Source organism: Perca fluviatilis, chromosome 2 (genome assembly GCF_010015445.1).
Source record: "Perca fluviatilis chromosome 2, GENO_Pfluv_1.0, whole genome shotgun sequence".
Lineage (NCBI taxonomy): Eukaryota > Metazoa > Chordata > Actinopteri > Perciformes > Percidae > Perca > Perca fluviatilis.
The window spans coordinates 35221175-35246067 of record NC_053113.1 but is presented as its reverse complement, the minus strand read 5'-3'; the positions used below and the strand labels follow the sequence as shown (position 1 = coordinate 35246067).

Here is a 24893-nt window from a genome sequence, read left to right as displayed (position 1 = left end):
CGGAGTAATTTCACCCTAGGGTCCTTTGCACCATGACCTCGAGCCAAACACCCCCCCAGAAGCTTTTTTCAACTGGGTCGAACATTGGGAGAGTTAGCGTAGAGTAGCGTTATCAGCTGAATAGCTTAGCGCAGGGGCTAATGGATCCAGTGATGTATCTCGTAAATGACCCCACTAATAATGCCCGAAATGATACCAAACTTCTACACTAGTACAAACAGGTTATGCACTCATAAAATGGATTGGAAAGTTTGTAAGTACACCAGAAGTTTATGAACACTTGCCTGCTCTCTTCTGCTAGCTGCTGCTGCTGCTGCTGCTACCTGCAGCAACTAAAATATTTATTAATTTAAGTTTTTTTTTTTTTTAAGTAAGCGCTGTAGTATAACTAGCAGGAGACAAGTTATAATTGAGGTAAGTTCGGAGACATTACCTTATTTAATCATTAAATTAATAAATATTTTTGTTGCATCTCTTCTCGGTGTAGTAATTTATAGACGGCCCTAAGCACTCGTCTAACTGCAGGTAGCAGCAGCAGCAGCTGCAGCAGCAGCAACAGCAACTGAGAGCAGGCAAGTGTTCATAAACTTCTGGTATACTTACAAACTTCCCAATCCATCGTTTTATGAGTACATAACCTGTTTGTACTAGTGTAGAAGTTTGGTATCATTTCGGGCATTATTAGTGGGGTCATTTATGAGATACATCACTGGATCCATTAGCCCCTGCGCTAAGCTATTCAGCTGATAGCGCTACGCTTACGCTAACTCTCCCAATGTTCGACCCAGGTAACAAAGCATCATGGTCAAAGAACCTATGTGGATGTACTCGAAGGCTATCGCACTAAGATCACTATAAAATGCTTTTTAATGTTTCAAGATTATAGTTATAAAATATTATGGATATTTACGAGTGCTTATAACTATAATTATATAGTGCTTCAAGCGCATAATGCATTATAAGTATGTTTTTATAATGCATTATAGACATGGGCGTCGCAAGTATTTCTTAAATCTGTTGTTCTAAATCATGCTCTAAAGCAATTTTGACAGTTAAAAAAAAAAAAAAAAAACAGTATATGTCACGGTTATAAGGACTAATATTTATAATATGATTGAATCCAAACAGAACAATTCAAGACTGCCAGTAAAAACTGTAACTCCATCCATAGACCGTATTTATTATGACAAGAGACACAGAAATAAGTAGGATGACTAGGAAAGGAAGTAGGGAGAGTCAGACCTGCTGAATCCAACCCGGTTTAGTTTTGGCCTCCCATCCTCTCTGCTCTTCCTCTCATCCTGACATAAAATAGTCATCAGGTGTAGTGGTATGAATACAGTCTTCAGGAATACAGTATCTGGAACCCTGTGTATGCATCTGTGTGGTTCTGTCAGGACTATGGTGTGTGTGTGTGTGTGTGTGTGTGTGTGTGTGTGTGTGTGTGTGTGTGTGTGTGTGTGTGTGTGTGTGTGTGTGTGTTTTGTATGACAAGATTTTCTGTTCTATGGTCGACAGGTGCTAAATAATAAAAGGCAAAGCACCAAGAACAAGTGAGAGAGAGAAAATACAAGACAGAAAGTACACGAATGGAAGAGGAGAGGCAAGAATAGAAGAGTGGTGGAGGAAGAGAAGAAAAACACAGGAGAAGGAAACACAGGAAGGACGAGGACAAGACTTGTGAAGAGAAAAGTGCAGCTTGTTCAACTCTGAAACTAGACATCACTTCCTCCTCTCAATGTCCTTCCTTTGTTTAGGTTCTCTCTCCTTCACTCTTCATAGCTCCTCCCTGCTACTGTTGGTGATCAGTGCCAAGCAATAGAGCTCTTCGGATTATGGAAGAGAGCGCAGGTTTGGAGACAAGGAGGGAAAAGCAGCGCTGTAGGGCATGACTGATGGTTTGTTGGTATTGTGTGTCTTGTATATGAATAAAAACCAAGGCCTGTAAAATATTTCTGTTCAAATCCTATATCTTCATATTTTAGCCCTCAAAATTACTTCAGTTTTACAGCCTGAAAAAAAAATCACACTATCTGGGAAGCAATATTTGGACATTTATTCATAGGCAGCCCAAACTTTGTAGGGTGGAAGACAAACCTGTCAATATGACTGAACCATTACAAGTTTGTACGGCATGTCCTAGATTTGGGAAAAAAAGTGTGAAAGGACGGAAATTAAGGGTAGCATAAACTTTGAGCAAACTCTAAGAGAGTGCACCAACTGTTTTCCTGGATTTTGACCCAGAATGACCCAGCTGCATGTCATTTGGCTCAGATCCTCCCACTCAGTGCTCCTCTCCATAGCGGTCTTACGGTTATGTTATGTTAGGAACCATGAAGAGAAGGTGATAATTCAGGGTTAGTGAAGTGACCCTGTCGAGTGATTTTGTTTGGGGTACAAACAGTCTACTTACAGTGATACATTTTGAAAAATAAAACTTGTGTTTTGCTTAAATATCTGATCCTGCTATTACGAAACACAATTTTGTCTGTTTATAGCATTATTTCTTTTAATGTGACAAAAACACTAAATAATAATTTTGACTATGTATTTGTATATATTTTACAGTGGTGTAAGGTGCTGGAAAAAGCTTTAAAATGGACCTTGAAAGTGCTTGAATTTGACCTTGGAAAAAGGTGTACGAACCCTGAAATCCACAACAACCGGTCACATTTCCTCAGACAGCGACCACAAAGCAATCAACAACATAATCAGATCAACAGGCTTCCCCACAAACACCACGCACACACAAAGGCACAGCGGCCACTGACACTGCTCAAATCTTCAACACCAGCAGCAACGATCTAAAGCGAGCAGTAATAGCTAGTTAAAACATTTTACTAAAATGCAGAAAAATCCATTAAACTTACCAAAAGCTGCTCATCATTTGATGAAGAAGAACATCCTCCTTTCTTTCATTAACTTTACATCTTAAACCCAGGGGCGGCCTCTAGCTCAGAGCGTTCCCCCCCATGTTGGCGGAGTCCTGCAGTCAGTCTGACCTGCTGCCCTTTGCTGTGTGTCATCCCCCATCTCTCTTCCCCTTTCATGTCTATCCACTTTCAATAGAAAGGGAAAAGCCCCAAAAAATAAAATTAAAACTTTACATCTTAAATCCGAAACGAACTTGAACTAATGTTACTTCTACAGTTATGTGATGCAAGCTAGTTTTGCTTCTCAGCCACCGTATACTAACTGGTCCGACAATTGCTGACGTAGTGGCTGGCATGGATGGCTGGGCCCGGGCCCGACAGACATGTTGACATGTCATAGTAGGAAAAGCACAGGTGTATTCAAAAGCATTAATGATGGCTGGATTCCTCTTAGGAGAGGTCCTGGTATTGTGCATGCTGACTCACTGAAATAGCTTACTGGGACACTGGATGGAATTGAGCCATCGTTAAGGTTATCAATTTCAGCTGTGCTTTTCCTTCTATGACAAGTCAAAATGTCTGCTGTGAAAAAGGGAATACGACAATCAATAACATTGTCCCTATTTGCTTGAACAGCATAGGGATTCAGTCGAAATTCTGAAGGCCTCAGAGTAGATTTTTCACCCGGAGACAGCAGAGGTGAAATTTGATTGGATAAAAGCTCTAATTTATGGAATGCACTGGAAGCCACACAACCATAACAGTCTATGCACACAACCGAGGGAGTGTAACAATGGGAATGGACTTTGAAATATATAGTGTGTGTGTATATATATATATATATATATATATATATATAAATAAAGAAATTAATATGGGTTTTATATAGTATGTATATTATAAAAACATAAATTTTCTGATTCTGACAATCTCATGGCCAGCAGAGAAGGCCTTGCTGGCCCACCTCTGACTGTAACACCTAAAATCTTTATATAATTAAAGTGACGAAATACAGGAGCAATGAGTCCAAGTTCAAAAATAACTTTTATTTAGTCTCATTTTGCAAAGTACACATAACCAACTCAGAAAGGAACACGCTGTGGTAATACGAACATTAACTGGTTTAACTAGACACAACACAGTCGCTTGAGAAGTTGTCTTAAACCTGGCCCACAAAAATGATCAAAACAATCCCAAAAGAGACGTCGTTAATGTTTCTCTGAGTATAACAATTTAGATAACTGAGATATAATGACTGTGATCACCTTTCACACCAACCTCAAAACAGGAAAAAAAAAGAAAAAGCTCATGCAAGTTTGCTTAAACCACAAGTTTAGTCGACCTCCTCAATGGTGGGACCGGAGGACGCTCCTCCTCCAGGAACGTCGCCGGCTCCAGGGAAGCCGCCTGGCATCCCCCCCGGCATGCCCCCTGCATTCTGGTACAGCTTGGTCATGACGGGGTTACACACCTTCTCCAACTCCTTCTGCTGATGCTCAAACTCGTCTTTTTCTGCAGACTGATGAAAAGAGGGAAAGAAGAGGAATTACGTATCAATCTGATGCCAGCCCAACCTTTATTTTAACACCTATGACCGTAACCACCAGCTTCTGCTAATTCATACCTGGTTTCTATCCAGCCAGCTGATGACCTCGTTACACTTGTCCACAATCTTCCGTTTGTCCTCGTCGCTGATCTTGTCTTTCAGTTTCTCGTCCTCCACGGTGGACTTCATGTTGAAGGCGTAAGACTCTAGACCGTTCTTGGCAGACACCTTCTCTCTCTGCACGTCATCCTCAGACTTGTACTTCTCCGCTTCCTGGACCATACGCTCAATGTCCTCCTTGCTCAAGCGACCTAGACGGGGGTTATTTCAAATGAACGCAAGGCTGACTGTGGCGCGTCAAATTTCACAACAAAGATGCAGCGTTAAAAACGTAATTCTTCAGGTTACCTTTGTCGTTGGTGATCGTGATCTTGTTCTCCTTCCCGGTGCTCTTGTCGACCGCCGACACGTTCATGATGCCGTTGGCGTCGATATCAAAGGTCACCTCAATCTGGGGAACCCCTCGGGGTGCCGGGGGGATTCCAGTCAGCTCAAATTTCCCCAAAAGGTTGTTGTCTTTGGTCATGGCCCTTTCGCCCTCAAACACCTGCGGATATAAACCTCAGGTCAACCCATCAGTAACGATTTATTTGAAATTAAAAAGACCATTCTCTATAATAATGGGCTTCCCCCCCTGCTAAATATGGTGGTCATACCTGAATGAGCACACCAGGCTGGTTGTCTGAATAGGTGGTAAAAGTCTGCGTCTGCTTTGTGGGGATCGTGGTGTTCCTCTTGATGAGAACGGTCATGACTCCTCCGGCAGTCTCGATGCCCAGAGACAAGGGGGTCACATCCAGCAGCAGCAGGTCCTGCACATTCTCCGATTTGTCGCCTGACAGGATGGCTGCCTGCACAGCTGCAGAGCAAATGGGTGGATTTTGAGGTTTACATTTGTAGCTAATGTTCTCGTTCAATCTCTCTCAAGATTTTTTTTTACTATGCGTTACTGCTAGGGCTGGGACGATTCGATAGTATTGACAATTGTGATTTTCTTTTCCTTCTTTAACAAAAAACAAAAGTTGAATAATACATGATCTATGTTTGTACAATATAACATGAGACATTTCTAAAAACTAATTGTTTTCGCAAAAGAATCAGTCAGACATTTACAGTATTTCTCATTTGTAAAGAAGTACATTTCAGTGCTTTCGGTCCGTTCAGCTGATGCGGTTGTCGCCAGCAGTACCGTATCAATAGAATATATTTTGGTGAATCATTGGTAAAAAAAAATAAATAAAAATATCGACTGTAGAAACAACAATTTTTTTTTTTTTCCACCCATACTTACTGCTATATTTATGGACATAAAGGGGTTATACCTGCACCATAGGCCACTGCTTCGTCAGGGTTAATGCTCTTGTTGAGCTCCTTCCCGTTGAAAAGGTCCTGCAGCAGCTTCTGGATCTTGGGAATACGAGTCGAACCTCCCACCAAGACAATGTCATGGATTTGAGCCTTGTCCATCTTGGCGTCACGGAGAGCCTTTTCCACGGGCTCCAGGGTTCCTCGGAACAGGTCTGCGTTCAGCTCCTCAAACCGGGCCCTGGTGATCGAGGTGTAGAAATCAACTCCCTCGTACAGAGAGTCGATTTCAATGCTGGCCTGAGTGCTGGATGACAAAGTGCGCTTGGCCCTCTCGCACGCCGTGCGCAGACGACGCACCGCCCTCTTGTTGTCGCCGATGTCTTTCTTGTACTTGCGTTTGAATTCGGAGATGAAGTGGTTGACCATTCGGTTATCAAAGTCTTCTCCGCCCAAGTGTGTGTCGCCTGCTGTGGACTTCACCTCAAAGATGCCATCCTCAATAGTCAAGATGGAGACGTCAAACGTGCCGCCCCCCAGGTCAAAGATGAGCACGTTTCTCTCAGCTCCAACCTGTAGTTTGAAATGATTTTGTTGTAATTTGTAGTAGTGTAGTACTGGATACATCCACCTTCAGCAAGTACTTTGGGGACTTTTTCTTTAAAAACCTAACATTCAAAGTCTACATTACTTCGGTACATTTAAATACCACATGTTGGACTCCAAAAGTACACATAAAACTGTCAAAAACAAAAAAAAAAACTTAAAAATAAAGAAAAAGTAATAGTCCTTCAAAAGACAGGCCAGAAAGTAATTGTCAGTGTGGTCATTAACATGCAATTTCCCACAATACACTACATTTTATAGAAAGCTGTAGCGTAAGGATTATTTGACCTTTTTGTCCAGGCCATAAGCAATAGCAGCAGCAGTCGGCTCGTTGATGATACGAAGGACATTAAGCCCAGAAATGGTCCCTGCATCTTTGGTGGCCTGGCGCTGAGAGTCATTGAAGTAGGCAGGCACAGTCACTACTGCGTTTGTTACGGTCTGCAAGAAAACAAATGGTTACAAGTTGCAGCAGATAAAGAGACATAAATGACATTCTCAACAAAAAAAAGTTAAGTTTTTAATCAAAACTAAGTTAAATTAGAGCGCTGAGATCCCGATCTTATATCTTTAACAACAATCTTTAACAACAATATAATTGTGAACCAAATACTGCAGGGTTTGGTTTTAAAGAATCCATGTTTTGCAGCGGCCAACTTTGTAAAACGCAACACACAGGTTTACCTTCCCAAGGTATGCCTCTGCGATCTCCTTCATTTTAATTAACACCATGGAGGAGATCTCCTCTGGGTAGAAGGTTTTGGTCTCGCCCTTGTACTCCACTTGTACTTTGGGGCGTGTAGCATCATTTATGACTATAAATGGCCAGTGTTTCATGTCTGACTGGACAACGCTGTCATCAAACCGACGTCCAATGAGACGCTTTGCATCTGAGGGACAATGAAAAAAAAATGCAATAAATAAGCAGAAGCATTAAAAGTGAACTAATCATACTTGTTTAGAAATTGATGTTTCATACCAAATACTGTGTTGTTGGGGTTCAGGGCCACCTGATTCTTGGCTGCATCCCCAATCAGCCTCTCTGTGTCAGTGAAGGCAACATAACTGGGTGTGGTCCTGTTTCCCTGGTCATTGGCAATGATCTCAACTTTGCCGTGCTGAAACACTCCTACACAGGAGTAGGTAGTGCCCAGGTCAATGCCGACTGCTGGTCCCTTGGACATGGTTCCTGAGAATATAAAAATCATCAGCTGTTAACCGTACATTGGGACTGAAGTGAAAATCTGGGTACATGACAGATGAGTAACCGTGGCTGGCCACCACAGTATTTCCCATACATTGATTTATTTGCGGCCGGCGTGCCACAATACCAACGTTGACCGCCACATATGGATTTATCTTTTTTTTTTGTGTTTAAAAAAAGAGCTGTGCACAGCGCATTGATATGCTCAGCCCCTCCTTGTCCCTCTCTTATTTGTAGGGCTGGGTATCGTTCAAAGATTTTGGATACCAGTACTGATACCTCGCCCCCTCCCCTCAAACAAACCTGTAAGCCAAAAACTGGACTCTTAACTCTGTTGGAAACACTGCACCATGAAGCACATTTAGTATCGTGTAATGAGGCTATTCTCAGAGTCTGAGCAGCCCAAACAGAAGTGGAAACAACCTGTCTTAGTGAAGTAAAGGTCCACAGCACCTGTTTACAAGCCTCCCACGTTTGACAGCTTGGCAACAACTTCCTTTATTATGGCAACAGCAGACAACAGGGAGGAGAGGGCCTTTTCTGAGATGCGGATTTACTGTATAGCCTGATAACCTCGCTGAACTGAACATTAACATCATTAAGTTGATCCACTGACAATTATTCAGCCACTATTTTGATTATGAATTCATTGTTTGGGTCATGTGTCAAGAACAAAATGCTAAACTTTGTCTGATTTGAGTGTGTAGGTTTTATGCTACTTCTTGTGACTTGCGGTTTTGTAACAGAACACTCATTAAATACAGTTTGAATTGAACTAGAGCTGGGTTTATAAGTTACTGGGATCATTTTCTGAAAACCATATAAAAATCGGGAAAAGTGAAAAAAAAAGAGGCTTGTTTCACTCTACAACAAAGTTATCAAGATGACTCAGTAAGCAGTAACTTCTTTGAACAGGCCATATGTAATGTTTACTGTTGCTACAGCAGCATAATATCAATATACTGTAATGTACGCCTAATGTTAAGCCACATGGGAGGTCATTACAGCTATCCTGGGCAAAGGATGTCATACTATGGTGGGTGGGGGGACGGTGTAATGCTTCAATCATTTTTCAAGCAAAAATGCTAAAACAGTGTTTGGGGTTTTATATTATATATATATATATATATATATATATATATATATATATATATATATATATATATATAAAAACTGGAAACTTGTGATGAGCTAGTTTTTAGTATTTCCTGACACTTTATAGTCTAAATTATTATTTGATCAATTGGTAATTAAAACAACCAATGCTCATCAAGCCAAAATGTCAGTCAAATCAGAAATATGAGGAAATATACCTTGCTGTTGAGTTGTCCAAGGCAATACAGCAACAGAGCCTTGTGTCTTTTGTGGGTAGGTTTGTGCACAATCTAAGTTCATTTTTGATTTGTACAACATAAACTAATGACAAATATGCACGTTCATGTTTTAGAGAAGGCTAACATAGTTAAACTTGGCTCCTGTTGTTACAACAGTAGTTTCCCCAATATTGTTAAAATTTTTTAAAAGGCCATTTGGTTTTGGGACAAGGGGCTAGGGGGTTTATGAAAGAAAAAGTGCGACAGCCAGCCAGCAAGAGCAAAGTGAAGTGCTGCATCATTAACGTTAGCTTAGCTATCAACAGCAGCCCCAGCACAGGAGGGCGTGCCACTTTCACATTAGCTACAGAAGGATGGGAACTTTCTGGAACATTCCTTTCGCTTTCTCATAACGTGCACACAGTTTACAAGGCTTTAAATAACCTCTTATGAAGATGTGCATCATTTCAACGCAGATTAGCAACTTTGCTAACCAAATAAGCAAGCGTGTTAGCAGCACCAATTCATACCTGTTGTTAGCCACTTTCTGTACGTTAGTTCGAATGTTAAATTGGTCACCCTTAATTACCATACACAACAATAACAATACAAAAAGTCATCTTAAAGCATCAATCAATAAGACTTGGTGTTAATGGAGATGTGGGGTTGGATTTGACTAACGTTAACGTAGCTAATATCCAAATACAAGTCAGTATATATTTGCTATTATATTTGCTATTAAATTAACGTTAGCAAAAAAACGTTAGCTAGCTAATATAACGTCTCTGACCAGAAAAAAAGTTACTATAATGCAGTATTCAACTAGCTAATACTCACCTCCGTTAAATTCGGAATCGGTCGTTTAATCGGCTTATCGTTAAACTGAATGTTATTAATGCTGCAGGCTGGTTCACCCGGAGCGACTCTCGTTGTGAAGGGTCCCCTGATTCCTTCTGCCTGTCAGTGCGCGTGTGCGTTTCATGGATGTAGAGAACGGTATGTGTGTGTGTGAGCGGCCGCGCCTCCTCCACAGCACTTCCTCTCAGAACTCTCCAGAACACAGGAGAAGCGATGCTGACCAATCAGCCTCCATCCCTGCCTCTATAAATGGTCCAATTGAAAATATTGTTTGCATGTTGACACAGCAGCAGCAGCTATCAAGATTATTATTATATGAATGATTTTGCAATTGGCTTGTAGCGTGGCTATTTGACAATGGCTGATTACAGTGGTGGAAGAAGGAGCCTACTTAGTGTTAGTAAAAGTAGCAATATCACAGTGTAGAAACACTGTTTTAAATACAAGTCCTGCATTCAACCTCTAAAGTAAAAGAACATTAGAATACAAGTATAATTAAAGTACCAAAAGTAAAAGTGCTTGTTAATCGAAATGGCCCATTTTAGAATCATATATCACTGGATTATAATTATTGATGAATTAAGGCTGATTTTAATTACTTTATATAGGCTACAGCTGGGTAGCTTAATCTATAATATGACATCATATTTTATAAATTGATTTATATTTCGTATAAATAATCTGCCAATCTGCAAAGTAAAGCAACTAAAGCTGTCATGTCATGTAATTGTAGTGGAGTAATACTACAACATTGGCTTCCAAAATGTAGTGGAGTAGAAGTATAAAGTACCATAAAATGGAAATAAGATACAAGATTGTACTTAAAGCTATAGTGCGTAGTTTCTGTCGTCCCCAGTGCTAGTAGCCAGGATTAATATATAAATTATTAATATAAATTAAATGTATTATTATTATTATTATTATTAAGAAACATGATGGACTCTTCAGAAGAGGTCATTATCTTCATTCGAGCTTCTGCGCGGGAAAGTCGCCGGACGACATAGCCATGAGAAATCCAGAGAGAGTTGTGTGGAGCTGATAGTCTTAATTAGCTTTGTAGCAACTCATTTGGCAATGGCTTGAATGTAACGGACGTTCATTAATATCAAAAAGTTACGCACTAAAGCTTTAAGTACAGTGCTTGAGTAAATGTAATTAATCACATTCAACCATTGATAATGGCACATAAAAAAATAAACTTTAAAAAATCCTGCATTAAACTAAGTACATTTATTCAAGTACAATATTGAGGCACTTGTACTTTACTTGGGTGCTTCCACTTTATGCTACTTTATACTATACTTACTTACAGAAATGTACTTTTTAAAGTATTGCTAATATACAAAGTATCTAAGGTACTTAAAGTATCAAAAGTAAAAGTACTCATTGTGCAGAATGGCTCATTTCACAGTGTTATGTTATTATCGAATACGTTACGATTCTGTTTGTATTACTAATAAATACATGTAAGAGGTTTTTTAAGTTGTAGTTTGTCAATGTGAAGCTAATTTCAGATACTTTGTATTCTACTGGGTATATTAGTACTGTTAGTACTGCATCATATCATAAAAGCAGTTCATATGTTTTCATTTTAAGTAAAAAAGTAATTATAAGTTTCAAAAGTACATTAACCTCTCAAATGTAGTGAAGTAAAGGTATAAGCAGTACAACAATACTGTATAACTATGTATGCATATTATTGAGTTTACTGCACATGTCTCAACAGTGGTGGAAAGTAACATTAAATATTAAGTATTGTACTTAAGTAAGATTTTAAGGTACTTCACTTGATTCTTTTCTATTTCTGCTACTTGTTACTACATTTCCAAAGGAAATACAGTATTGTACTTTTTTACTCTACTATATTTATCTGGCAGCTATAATAACTTAGATTAAGATTTTGCATATATATATATATATATATATATGATCATCTTATAAAATGTGATGCATCATTATCTCACAGTACCTAACAGTATATCAAGTAAAATTAGCTTCACCTGAACCAACTACATGATTAAAAATAGTAATCAGTCATAGTAATCCCATAATACTGCATACACATAGCACTATATGAGAGGGCTCATTCTGCTTTACTGTGAGCAATACATCTTTAAGCTTTTGGACGCATGGCTTGTAATGGAGTACTTCTTCCACCACTGAAGGGGAGTATAAGTACTGTATAACTATTTGCAGTCAGTGCAACAAGGAGAACTGAAAACAAGTGCAGGGTTAAAACGTGATTTTAGTAGGACACTAAAATGTAAGCTTATCCCACAAAAAAACAAACAGATCTGTAGCATGACCTGCAACACCAAATATTCCATGTGGGAACAGTTACTGAGATTAGGGTGGATCTCCAAAAAACAACAGTTGGGATGGGTCACAGATTATCAAGTTTTATAACCAACTCTGGTTTTGGTTTACCATTTACAGTGTATACATGCAAGAACTGTGTCCTGACTTTTTTTTTTAAAGGGCCTACTTGATATGATCCTGCTCAGGTGTTGCATGTGTTTGATAGTGTGACTCACAGTACAGCATGGTCTACTTACAAAAGCTGTTGTTAAAGGATATCTATTGTAAGGTTAAACTAAATAATTTGATACTTTCCGGTTGACCCCGTAAAGATGCAAGACAAAAAAAAAAAAGGAAGGGAAAGATAACATCCAACAAGATAGATCTAACTACATTGTATATAAATAAAATGTACATACATAATAAAATAAAAAAATATTGAGCTTGCAATGCTTTCTAATATGCTTTCTAAATGTAAAAATGCAGGAAGATCAAACAAACTTTACAGTAATGAGAAGGATGGACATTGTAATTTATTTAGGCGCTCAAGTTGCAAAACTATACTTTACTGCAGACTGGAATTCACAGGCTATGATGCTGAAATCAAGTGCTGATAATTCCTTATTGTTGAGAGTGCCAACATGATTATAAATGTCAGACATTATGAAAATACTGGCTGTTCTATGTGGCCTTGTGTAATGTAACTTAGACTGTTTATGAACTGTTCCCAAGAGCCCCTTTAGTGGCGATGTATTAAAATGCCTTTACTGTCATAAGCCTAGAGACACAACACTTGTTTTGTCCCCTAAGACTTTTGTAACCGCTATTCTTGTTTTAATGTAAACATCCGTGGAGGCATTTGTTTTGTACACATTTGACATGAGCACAGTTGCTCTTTTTCCTTACCTACACCCACATTTCCTAAAAACATGTAACTTCTTAGTAATGTCATTATCATATTAAGGCACTTTAGGATATTAACTTTAATTATTTCTTCACAGTTTCCATTGAGATTATATGAAGTCTATATTCCTCACGTCTATAAGTCACATTCACTGACACATGACAGTGGTATGTTCAGTGGCCTGGCATTCTTAAAAAATGTAAGGGATGCATGCAGGGGCGGACTGGGACAAAAATTCGGCCCTGGCAATAGACCTTTTTCACGGCAGATATGTTGACATGTCATAGTAGGAGAAGCACAGGTGTATTCAAAACCATTACTGATGGCTGCATTCCACTGAGGAGAGGCCCTGGTATTGTGCATGCTGACTCACTGAAATAGCTTACTGGGACACTAGATGGAACTGAGCCATCGTTAAGGTTATCAGTTTCAGCTGTGCTTTTCCTTCTATGACAAGTCAAAATGTCTGCTGTGAAAAAGGCCCATTCCGTCCCTTACCGGTCCAATTTCAGACGGGGACGTTATTTGCTTTGTAATCATGCAAAAATCAGGCTCACGTGAGATTATGGCACCAGCAGCATGAGGCGCACTTACAGGCTTTCATAATGAAATAATACACACACGTTCACATTCAATAAACTATCTTAGAATAAAATGGAAATGCTTGCATATTTAAAAATATTATTACTTAAACACCCAAAACACCAAAGTGCGAAGACATAGCGGACGGGACGCAAGCTTTTATTTTTTAAAGTAGAAGCCATGACGGCACCAGACAGGAGGCTCCAGGCTGCAGCCGTACAGTCTTACATATTTTTGTCAGTGTGAAACGCCAGTGTTGCCAAATTTGTTCTTTTCTTTTTTCCAGCAGCCCAAATCGGCCCAAGAGTGCACCGGCCCTTCGGGCATTCGCCATAACTGCCAGATTGCCAGTCCACCTGGTCGTGTCTGTCCTTTACATACAAAGCTGCAGCTCGTTGGTTTAGCTTAGCATAGCAGAAAGACTGAAAATAGGGAAACAGCTAGCCTAGCTCTGTTCAAAGGTTACAAAATCTGCCTACCAACACCTCAAAAACTCACTAATTAAACCCACAGTAAGTGACCACCTCGGGCGGTGCAAATAAATTGTGAACACAACATTGATGTAGAAAATCCTCTTCAAATTGATATGCCGAACATGACAGTAAACGGCAGAGCAACATTATTTAGCATCATTCATTTAGAGTCTTGTTTCTGGACACCTGATCAGTGTTTGTCCAATAATCACTAGGGGTGGGGGAAAAAAAATCAACACAGCATAGTATCATTTCTGTGGCAATACAGTATCGATACACAGACATCAGACGCTTAGTATCGATCTTTTATTATATATGTGTTGGTCAGTTTGTCTGCTTGACAATCCCATTTTGCAGCAATAAAATGAAGTGAGATGAACAAACAGAGAAATGTATCTTTTTAGATAAAACAGATGTTGATAAAGTTCCTTTTGGGGACATCATTTTAAATTGGGAAACATTTGAAGTTGGAAAAAAGGTAATTAATTGCAATATGTTTAAAATGACAATCATATCGTATCGTGACATAAGTATCGTGATGATATCATATCGTGAGGCCTCTGGTGACTCACGCCCCTGATATTCACTCTCTTTTATCTTTGTTTTTGAACTCCTGAGGAAACCTGGCTCTTTAGCTGCTGAATGCTCCGCTATGTTCAACAGCTAATCGATAACTGTGTCGGTCTGCTGTTTGGTGCTGAGCAGTGGATAATGTTTCTTAATTACCTCAAACATATTTTGGGCATTTCTGTACTACAATTTATTGTTACTTAGAGTATTGACCAACATACACACTGATAGTTTATCTGTGATAAGCCGGGCCTTACAATCCATGCATCTCAGCTAAGCTAATAATATACGCTCTTGGTCTACCTCATTCCCAGGTAACACAGCACAGGGATACAGCGTTGTCATCCGATCTTATGTCTTTTTTTAATTAAGATATTTAATGCTCATGTGTACGTGTCAGCCTATATTGTGGACTGACGACTGTAGATTATTAGGTACAAATTGAGGATAAGTTCATCCTGAAACGGTCAAAGTCCTTGTTTTTTCACATTCAAGCCGAGGCATGAGTCAGAATTTGGATTCTTTAAAGAACTACATTTGTGTGAACTTTACATTAAAATACACCTTCAGCAAACACTAACAACAGACCTTTTTCACGGCAGACATGTTGACATGTCATAGTAGGAAAAGCACAGGTGTATTCAAAAGCATTAATGATGGCTGGATTCCACTTAGGAGAGGCCCTGGTATTGGGCATGCTGACTCACTGAAATAGCTCACTGGGACACTAGATGGAATTGAGCCATCGTTAAGGTTATCAATTTCAGCTGTGCTTTTCCTACCATGACAGGTCAAAATGTCTGCTGTGGTGGCCAGGTTAGCTCAGTTGGTAGAGCAGGTGCACACATATAGAGGTTTACCATTTGACGCAGTGGCTGCGGGTTTGACTCTGACCCGTGGCCTTTTGCTGCATGTCATTCCCCCTCTCTCTCCCCTTTCATGTTTTCATCTGTCCTGTGAAAATAAAGGCCTATAAATGCCCCCAAAAATAATGTCTGCTGTGAAAAAGGTCCATAGCCGTGTTTCCGTAAACACATTTTTATGTGCATTTTGAATTGTGCAAAAGAGTTCGCTTCAGTTGATTTTTTTTTTCTTTGTCGAAAAAAACAGTTGATTCGCTAAATGGGATATGGAAACATTTTGCCGAATAGGAAGAAAGTTTGCTTAAAATTAGTTTTGCAATTGAATTGAAGCATGTCTTCTATTGCGTTTGTTCCCTTTTAATACAAAACGCTTGTGTTTATAATTATGGGTCCTGACCTAAATCTGCCATAGCAGTGTAACAGGTTAATATCATTATTCCCCAAGGGTGAGCACATTCATTGCTTCTGGGTTGAGGTTTTGAAGAGATATGCCCTTAGTTACACTGATGGCATGGCTTGCAGACAAATGCTTATTTAGACAACAAAGGGGAGATTAAAACTGGCATTTGACATCGGATATGACTAAAGTAATCTAACAAGCACCTTTTTAAGGCCGTACCCTCATGGTGTATTGTGGTGCTGTTCTTCGGGGACCCGAGTTTCTCAGATGTCCCTTTCCTATCGTCATGCTTCACAAAAGAATTTGGAGTTCCCTCAGATAGGTGTGTCTTTTATCCGCAGACTGTACAAAATGGCACAGGGACTTTGTATTTACAGTTTACAGCCTGAGGCCACAACAAAAACTGATCCATTACAGAACTTGCACACGAAAGAACAATAATGAGACTTTTATAATATCATAAGAGCACTAAAGAGGACACTTGTAATCAGATCACTGATCCTGCTCTTTCATAGTCTAGTATAATGTATATTCTAGTATACATTATGGTTTCCTATTCGATGCTCTCATCAATCAAGTGTTTGCAAGGCATCATTATCAGCCAATAACCTGACATATAAAATAATATTTTGTGCCAGACCAAATCTGAGATGATTGCTAATGCATTACTGGAAGTTTAAAGCTGACTGCTGTTCAGTAAATGTGGCGACAAAGTCAGAATCAATCTGACGGTAAACATCTTTACTCCAGTACAGTACACATGATAAAAGCAAACTATGTTTTATACAACTCATCTATAGTACATCCATGAAACAAATTAGTGGCTATTAATTATTAAATTATCAGCTAGGAAACTCATTCATCTCTTAAGAAATAAGTACCCAGGTTGAGCTTCCTGTATCTGCCTTTAAATAACATCCTGACCTTACTGAAGATAAGAATAAGCTAAAATAAATAAATCTCTGCTGAGATCAATATTGTCACATTAATAATACAACCGAGCTGCGGACATATGGCATGAGGATTGATTCTTTTAAATGAACAAATAAGACCAAAAACAGGCTTGGTATCACTGAATACACTTTTTTTGTGACACGTTATAAATAGTAGTCACTTGAAAGGTATTTAAATGTCAATTTTAATTCAGAAAGTGTGTCCGAGGATTTCAGATAAATAGACAATCAAACTATGTACATTAATACAACACTGGTAAATGCTGATCAAAAATCCTTATGTAGAATAATTGTTTCCAGAAAGCAACGGATGACTTATAAAACCACATTTTCTTAAGACAAATTCTACTTTTTATATTTTTATGTATGGAAACAAACATTCAAACACTACAGCAACTTAATTGTTATTTGAATTCAAAATGATATAAAAGAATATTCAGAAAAAAATTAAATAGTTCAAAGCCCAGCTCATGTTACACTTTTGTCTGTGTAACACACCCCTGTGGGGGGCAACAGTATAAATGGAAGGATCAGCCGACAGCAGGACAGAAAATGAAGACCTACAGGTGAGTCCCTGCAACAACTTTATCACCTCTTTTCCTGGAAGTTTGGTGCTGTAGGCTATGTTTATTTATAATGACTATACTTTAATCCAAAAATGTCACCTGTAAAATGCTGTTTTGAAGTTTCTTAGTATATCATCAATGCTGTTTGTTTGTGCCTTTGAATTAAACTTGAGATATGAGATATAGTAATTTGGGTCTTTATATGCTCCATAATGAACGTTTTTTTCAAATTTTATTGACATGCAAAATACAGGACTTTTTTTGTGTAGAAGTACAGCTAATATTTTGTATTATACTTATTGTGTCTAAGAATCTTTCAAAGATGCAACTTAATTGAAGAATAATAGTAATTTCACATCAACATTTCTTTCAGATTTTTTTCAAATCATGACACAGCCCAGTTTGAAGCAGGTCCTTCCATTTTCTTTCAAGTGGCTGCTTACTGTATGTTGCATAATGGGCTTAAGTAACTCTATTGCCATCGTAGGCTCTTCCTTAATGTACAGGAAAGTTGTGTTTGATGTTAACATTCTTGAAAAGCTTTCTTTTAAAGCACTTTCCTCTGACAAAAGATAGTGAATGTCTTGGTTCCAATTGTTTTTGCTGTCCAGACTCAGAACAATGAGGCTGATCTTCCTTGTGTGCCAGCTTGGACTCATTTTAAGGACCAAGGCCCAGACACCAGATGCTTGCCTTCTTAGCGATACAAACAGACCTCCAAGTTTGTGGGATTTATTACATAGTATTTAGTGACTGTTATTTTCACACCTCCATTGCACTTTGATTTGCATCCTCTTTTTATTTTAATCTCTCCCAGGAAATACGGACATAACTGTGGTCTGTGGAACTCAGAATATGGACCTGAGCATCTACATCTGCCCTATGTACCAAGCTCTTTACAACGAGTCAATGATGGTCCTCAATAATCAGTTCAATACACCGGAGTGTTTTGGGAAGGCTGACTGGAACGTGACCCCACCTGTCTTAAAATTCAGATTCCCCATGAATGAAAGTGCTATCTCATCCTGCAAAAATCAATTTAAGGTATTCATCACACAAGCTTTAACAACAGAGGCAAGAGGCACAAGAGGCACTTTGTCCATCAGATTTATTAGAAGATCTCTTGCTATGGCAGTTAAAAAGATTTTAATGCAATGTGGTAAAAGTTTGATTTTGGTGCATTTTTATAGGATTAAATAGCATTATATGAAAACCAAGGAGTGTAGAGTGATTGTATGTTGAATTCCTGCATCAAAGAATTAATCAGAACTTGTTTTATTTTTCTTTTAAAGATAACCACTCAGGTTGGAAGTGGAGCGTTTGCGGACTTCTCAAACGTCCAGTTCGTCAACATCTCTGGCATCATTAACTCTGTAGACCCCTCTGCGGGTATGATCACCTATCGCCAGCAGATCCTGTACAAGTTTTCCTGCTTCTACCCAATGCAGTATCTCCTGAACAACACTCAAGTGGCCGTGTGAGTATGTCAGGAATAACACTTGTGCATATGAAGAAAGCACAACTGAGCTACATTTTGATTAATCCAAGTTTCTTTACATCCAATACAGATCAGGGGTGAGTCTTGCTGTAAGAGACAACAATGGTAGCTTCATCACCACGCTGAGTATGCAGCTCTACGAAGTAAGACCTGCTCTAGCTTATGGAATTGGACAGTTAAAAAAACAAAAAACAAGCATTAAATCACTTCATTTTGTTTTCACTTTTCTGTGGAACAGGATAGCCTTTACACAAAGATCCTTACTATCCCGCAAACAGGACTAAACCTGAAGACCAAGATTTATGTTGCAGTTAAAGCTACCAACCTAACAGAAAGGTATTTAAGTTTTGCAGGTTTACAGTAAAACACAAGTTACATAAATAAGAACATATACTTAATTTCCACCCGTCTGTCCTACTCACAGGTTCAACGTGCTGCTGGACAGATGCTACGCATCAATAAATCCATATCCCATGCTCACCACCTATTATGACCTTTTTGTAGGGTGAGTCTCCTATGAGTAACCACAGTATATAATACCTTCCACTTTTACACTCAACTCCAGGCTGGCTCTTTGTGCTTCCACATGTGCAGTCACATTACATGTCTTCTTTTCACCTAAGGTGTCAACGTGACCCACAAACTAAAGTGGACCTCAACGGGGCGTCTCAGAAAGCATACTTCTCCTTCGAGGCCTTCAGATTTGTGGAGCATAAAAATCTGACAATTTCTACTTTCTACCTGCACTGCGTCACCAGGCTCTGTGAGGTGGCCTCGTGTAGTGCATTAATGCCTGTGAGTAGACACCAGAGTTTCTTTAAGAGTCCTAATATTAGGATATCACAGCTATGTACTTACTGTAGTTAATTCATACATCAGAGTTTTGATTATTTCTTTTATTCATTTTGAACAGACCTGTGGTGCCAAAAGAAGGAGAAAGAGAGAGGCTGCAGATGGGATTGGCAACGGAACAGTCACCTCGCCTGCAATTATTGTGGGAAAACTAAGCAGTGGTGCGTCTTAGGGCAAAATTCAACAAACACAAATATCTCATTATCCTAACCATCCTATCCATCATCCTAAAAATGTTGATTTGCTTGGTCAATTCAATCTGACTGGATTCTTGTTTAAACATCATGAATAACTTTATATATGACAATAAACTAAATAAATTATATTATTAGAAAATATATAATGACCGTCTTTCCTCATGGTATCTTTTGTAAGAGAATTCGTTTGACAATTTTGGGAAATGCGCTTATTTGCATTCTTGCCAAGAGTTAGATGAAAATATCTATACTAGTCTCAAGTCTGTTTGCTATGTGAAGCTACTGCCAGCAGCCAATTAGCTTAGCTTAGCATAGCATAAGGACTAGACACGGGAAAATTATGATATTTACACTTTAGTGTGGTTGAAACAAAGAACGTATGGTTAATTATTGCGATTTAGAGGTGCTGATAGGTTGATTGGACAGAGCCCGGCTAGCTGTTTCCAGTCTTTATGCTAAGCTATAGCTACTGGTGTTAGCTCCATCTTTAACTTAGCATACACACATCAGAGTGGCATCAATTTCACATCTAACTCTTGGCAAGAAAGCGAATAAGCGCATTTTCCAAAATGTCAAATTACTAATTTAATCAGTTAATTTTATCAATAATGACACAAAAAGTGAATCACGTCAATTACTGACAATAGTTTGGTTACATTTTTCAGATGACGCTCAAACTTACTCGGCTGCTGTAGGTAAGAATCATCACGGTAATTAGCAACATTAATTCATTCACCCATGATTCATAACACGGTGTAATATTTTCATGCGTTTCTTCTTTCCTTGCTCACACAGGTATGCCACCCGAGGCCAACTACAGCAGCCCTGTGGTGGCTGTAATTGTCTGCATCGTGATCCTAACTATTCTCCTTGTCGCCATGGGTGTTTACTTTGCGGTGTTCATCAAACGGAGAAAAGCACTCATCCAGTAACATACCCTGAGTGAGAGCGGAGTCCCTTCACTTATCTCCCAAACTACCGGTTCAACCATCATCTACAAACTATCACCATTATGCTGCAGAGACAGTAAAACAAGTAATGAGAAACAATAGAAATATCATACTATACTACTATTTTCCATTTCACAAACAGCAGCAATATAACAAGGTGGTCAGCAGTAATCTAGGCATGCAACTATATAACCATTATGAGTCACATATTCTGTAATGTAATTGAGCATTATAATTATGTGTTTTTAATCATGTTGTCAGCATCTTATTGTAGTATTTAATCAAGAGTGGCATCTTTTGTAATCATTTAGAAATGATGTACTTGTGAAGTGTTTTCAATCAGAATGATGAAAACTACTCATGCTTTGTTCTTTGATAAAACACACCATTAAACTAAACATTAAAATATGAACAGTCTCTTTCATAAATTAGCGCCCCCTAGCGGTGGCAAGAAAATACGACCGGGAAGCGTTTTCTGTCCTCGTGGCTAAACCAGAGAACGTAACGGTTGCAGTTTTAAAATACGTTGTTAACTTTGTAATACAGTCACAGTTTGGTCATGTTTAGGCACCAAAACTACTTATTTAAGTTTAGAAAAATAATGTGGTTTGGGTTCAAATCAGACGTTACTTCTGGTTACGCACGTGACACAGAACGTGACATAGCTCTGTTTGCTCCGTTTTGTTCTGTAAAGTTTCATTTGATGTTTAAATGGGACAAAAACCCACGTCTCCTGGGTGAAAGTCTTGTGATTGTTTAACCGATCCACCACCCCAACTTACCTCCTTATGCAAAATTTGACGCTCTTATACTTTGTCACCATACTTTCTGCTTTGCTCCCGTTATAATTACTTTGGCCGCTAGAGGGCACTGCCACTAGAAACTGTTTTAGCTGTACGTCCTTGCCGGTTTTGAATGACCTACACATATTTAAATAATTGAGAAGGCAAATATAATGCACTGTACTGCATTGTATACACTAGACAAGAATGTGTCTGACAGGCAGAGTTTGTCCCAAAAGCTACGTGTTATCTGTGTGTAATTTACTTTTTGGACACTTGATTAATTACACATTTGTTTGGTAATATCCATCAATAAAGTACAACATTAATTTAGAAGTTTGTTTCATTACCATTAGTTTTCTGTTGCACAACTAAAACAACCTTTGAACGTACACACTTTCCACCAAAACAAGTTCCTTCCCGAGGCTATTTTGCTGCGGCACTGTGGCTCGTGCAGGATTCGCGGAGCTCAGGCCCGCCAAGACGCACCCCCCCCCAAGAAATTTTTTGGGTTGGGGGTGGGGGGGGGGGAGGGAAAAAAAAAAAGAAAAGGGGGGGGGGGGGGGGAAACCCCGCCTCTTGCGCGGGGGGGGGGGGGGGGGGGGGGGGGGGGAAAAACACAAAAAAAAAAATATGTTTTTTTTTTTTTTTTTTTTTTTTTTTTCAACAAAAAAAATAATATTTTCTTTTCACGATGAATTGGAATAGCAGTTTGTTCATTAACTTTATGAACAAATACCTTTAAAACTCATGACATTCCAATCAGCTTTAGCTGTACTTTGCGCTAAGATGGTAAATGTGGTTTACAATAAACCCGCTAAATATTAGAGTAGCATGTTGTAGTTGTGAGCATGTTTTCATGCTGACATGAGTTTAAAGCACCACTGTGTCTAAGTACAGGGTTACCGAGCTGCTAGCATGGCTGTAGACGCTTACAGCATATTCACATTATAGCCAGACAAACATAAGATACTGTATGAACCTAAATACAGGATGTTTTTTAATGGTATACTTGTATAATGTAAGCTGCTGCACATCACAAGGGCTGTCATAACTGTAATAGGCTTTATGTAATATAATGTAATATAATATATATATATATATATATATATATGGGTGTTTTCCTGTATTCATGTTATGACACGGACACCACTGTTGGGGAAGTTCTACATGCTTTGATGTTGAGGCCCAGCAAATGTTACTCTTTTGTCTGACAAGTTTCCTCTCACGCCTTTTTGTTATATACTGCAAGTATAAATGTAGAGATTTAAAAGCAGATAGCCAGACACAAAATGAAGGCTTAAAGGTGAATCGCTAGAATAACTTAACCATCATTTTCCATGTAATATACAGTACCACTATTGCAACAAATGGAAAGAATATATGTACAGATCATATACTGTTTCTTGATTTCTTGGGAGCCAATGTCACTTTTAACTAGCATTTTGTATCAAATTTATCTGATAAATAATGCATTCAGTGTCATTCTATTTTGTCTCATTTTGCAATTTGTAGGATGTGTGGACCAAATAAAGAAGTGCAACTCAGTTTGCCATTAATCATATCTTGAAAGATTTTGTTGAAGATGCAAGTGAATTCATAATAGTAATTTCATGTAAAGTTACACTTTTATTTGATACATGACCATGCATAAATCCTTACAAAGTCCAGCCAGAAATATGAATTTAGTTTTTTTCCATACTAGCACAGCCACAAGTGACATAAGTAAGGCTTTGTCCTTGTGTAGGTTGATCTGGGGTGTGTGATGATGTGAATGGTGCTGGTGTGTTTTTTCTTTTTCACTGCTAGCTCTTTGTACTTCCATATGTGCAGTCACATTACCTCTGGCCTACCTCTGACATTCATCAGAATTCCCAAAACGATAACAAAAATATACTTGTGAAAGTTGTTTTCTTTAATCCGACTTGTTTTTAATATGATTAAGTGCAACAGTTCATCCGGTGTCACATACTGTATGCTGTCAAATGAGATTTATAACAATACTGTCCAAATAAGAGTTAGTTTGAGGAGCAAGGTTTTCAGAAGATGCAACCGCTTAATGTAATGTCATTTTAGTCATGCAGGGACAGTGCACAATTAAACATGAACCTTGTATGAAAACAAGGAAAGATGCATTGCACCAGGTTGTAGCAAGATTGCTATTTTCAATTTGAAGTGAATATTTGCATTCACTGTGTGTTTACTGTAACCACTGTTTGCAATCACATGTTGGTTAATATTAGCCTTGCAAAATGATAACTGGGATTAGATCTTGATTATTTGGCTCATGAGATATTTAGGGAGTAATGGGTGTGTTGCGCATTGGTAGCAACTAACGAAATGATGGACCTTAGAAATATTGTATATGGTGTTAAATAATAAAAACTTGGTACAACTGGTGGTATTATTCACATGCCTGTGTGGATATTAATTAAAGCCTAACAACTGATGGTCTGTCCGACTTGCCTTTGTTAGTTTTTTAATGTTTTTATTCGGGGTTTACTGTACTATGATTGATGTATGATTTCTTGATTACATTTCCCTGTGTGCCTCAGTGCTTCCTTTTGTCCAGTGACATTCTTGTTTGAAAAAAACCATAAATGGCAAAAGCCAACACAAGCTGTAGACCAGCAGGTGTCTTAAATTTCTGCTTTTCTTCTTGAACAAAAGCTCACAGTTGTTCCAGCGTCTGGATTTACACACAACTCAATCTCCAGTGGGAGAAATACAAAATAGTATTTCCTTGAGCACCTGTGGAGGTTAAAATTACAGTCACATTTTTCACTGTGTGTTTATTTTTCATTTGACATTTTTAATCCTTTGAAAGCTTTTCCTGACTGAATTTGAATCTTTAAAAGTACCCTGCCACACTTATTTCATTACTTTGTGGTAATGTCTGAAGTTCTACCATGGACTCTGTAACATTTTTTGTGGAAACAATGCCTTGGCTACCTTGTTTCAAGCCATTCTAGCGTGGTATAGAAAGCCTACATGAAGACTCAGCTCAATTTGTGGCAGTTCTCATTTATATTCAACAACCTAAGCTGCTGGACTCTGATTGGCTAACAGCTAGCCAATGAGAGCCTGGCTATCAGCAACCTTCATCCAGCGCAACTGGGCGAGCTAATGAATAGTAATGAGCTCAGGCAACACCACGTCAGACTGACCAGCTTTTGTAATTGGCCTGATTTCTCCGCTTATTTCTTTTCAGCGGCTAGAGCTGACAGAGGAGGTAGCAGT

At 38.7% G+C, this 24893-nt stretch overlaps 2 protein-coding genes and 1 long non-coding RNA gene across 3 annotated transcripts in view; 1 reads left to right on the top strand and 2 right to left on the bottom strand.

The window, feature by feature from the left end:
- LOC120545939 overlaps positions 1 to 3317 on the bottom strand; it is a 36562-nt gene extending 33245 nt beyond the window's left edge. The window contains exon 1 of the long non-coding RNA XR_005636761.1: positions 2871 to 3317. This is a non-coding gene — a long non-coding RNA (uncharacterized LOC120545939). The remainder of the gene's footprint in view (positions 1 to 2870) is intronic.
- A 581-nt stretch (positions 3318 to 3898) lies between these two features.
- Positions 3899 to 9938, bottom strand: hspa8b (heat shock protein family A (Hsp70) member 8b). The gene is made up of 9 exons (XM_039777866.1): positions 9745 to 9938; positions 7370 to 7579; positions 7075 to 7280; positions 6679 to 6831; positions 5802 to 6357; positions 5136 to 5338; positions 4828 to 5026; positions 4498 to 4730; positions 3899 to 4392 (listed from the first exon to the last, which is right to left on the bottom strand). Exons 2-9 carry the CDS (start codon positions 7572 to 7574, stop codon positions 4207 to 4209), a joined length of 1941 nt encoding a protein of 646 aa, XP_039633800.1. The 5' UTR covers positions 7575 to 7579; positions 9745 to 9938; the 3' UTR covers positions 3899 to 4206.
- An 8057-nt stretch (positions 9939 to 17995) lies between these two features.
- On the top strand, positions 17996 to 20853 carry LOC120544225 (zona pellucida-like domain-containing protein 1). The gene is made up of 10 exons (XM_039777853.1): positions 17996 to 18095; positions 18192 to 18418; positions 18667 to 18851; positions 18943 to 19015; positions 19111 to 19208; positions 19297 to 19377; positions 19496 to 19667; positions 19786 to 19885; positions 20587 to 20616; positions 20717 to 20853. The coding sequence occupies exons 1-10, from the start codon at positions 17996 to 17998 to the stop codon at positions 20851 to 20853; spliced, it is 1203 nt and encodes a 400-aa protein (XP_039633787.1).
- Positions 20854 to 24893: the final 4040 nt, after the last annotated feature.

Excerpts from the sequence above, each read along its gene's own strand:
- hspa8b (XM_039777866.1), bottom strand. The coding sequence starts at position 7,574 with ATGTCCAAGGGACCAGCAGTCGGCATTGACCTGGGCACTACCTACTCC. Across the intron at positions 5,027-5,135 it reads AGCCTGGTGTGCTCATTCAG|GTGTTTGAGGGCGAAAGGGC; the intron begins GTATGACCACCA and ends TTATATCCGCAG. Across the intron at positions 4,731-4,827 it reads CACGATCACCAACGACAAAG|GTCGCTTGAGCAAGGAGGAC; the intron begins GTAACCTGAAGA and ends ACCCCCGTCTAG.
- LOC120544225 (XM_039777853.1), top strand. The coding sequence starts at position 17,996 with ATGAGGCTGATCTTCCTTGTGTGCCAGCTTGGACTCATTTTAAGGACC. Across the intron at positions 18,419-18,666 it reads CCTGCAAAAATCAATTTAAG|ATAACCACTCAGGTTGGAAG; the intron begins GTATTCATCACA and ends TTTCTTTTAAAG. Across the intron at positions 19,886-20,586 it reads TGTGGGAAAACTAAGCAGTG|ATGACGCTCAAACTTACTCG; the intron begins GTGCGTCTTAGG and ends TACATTTTTCAG.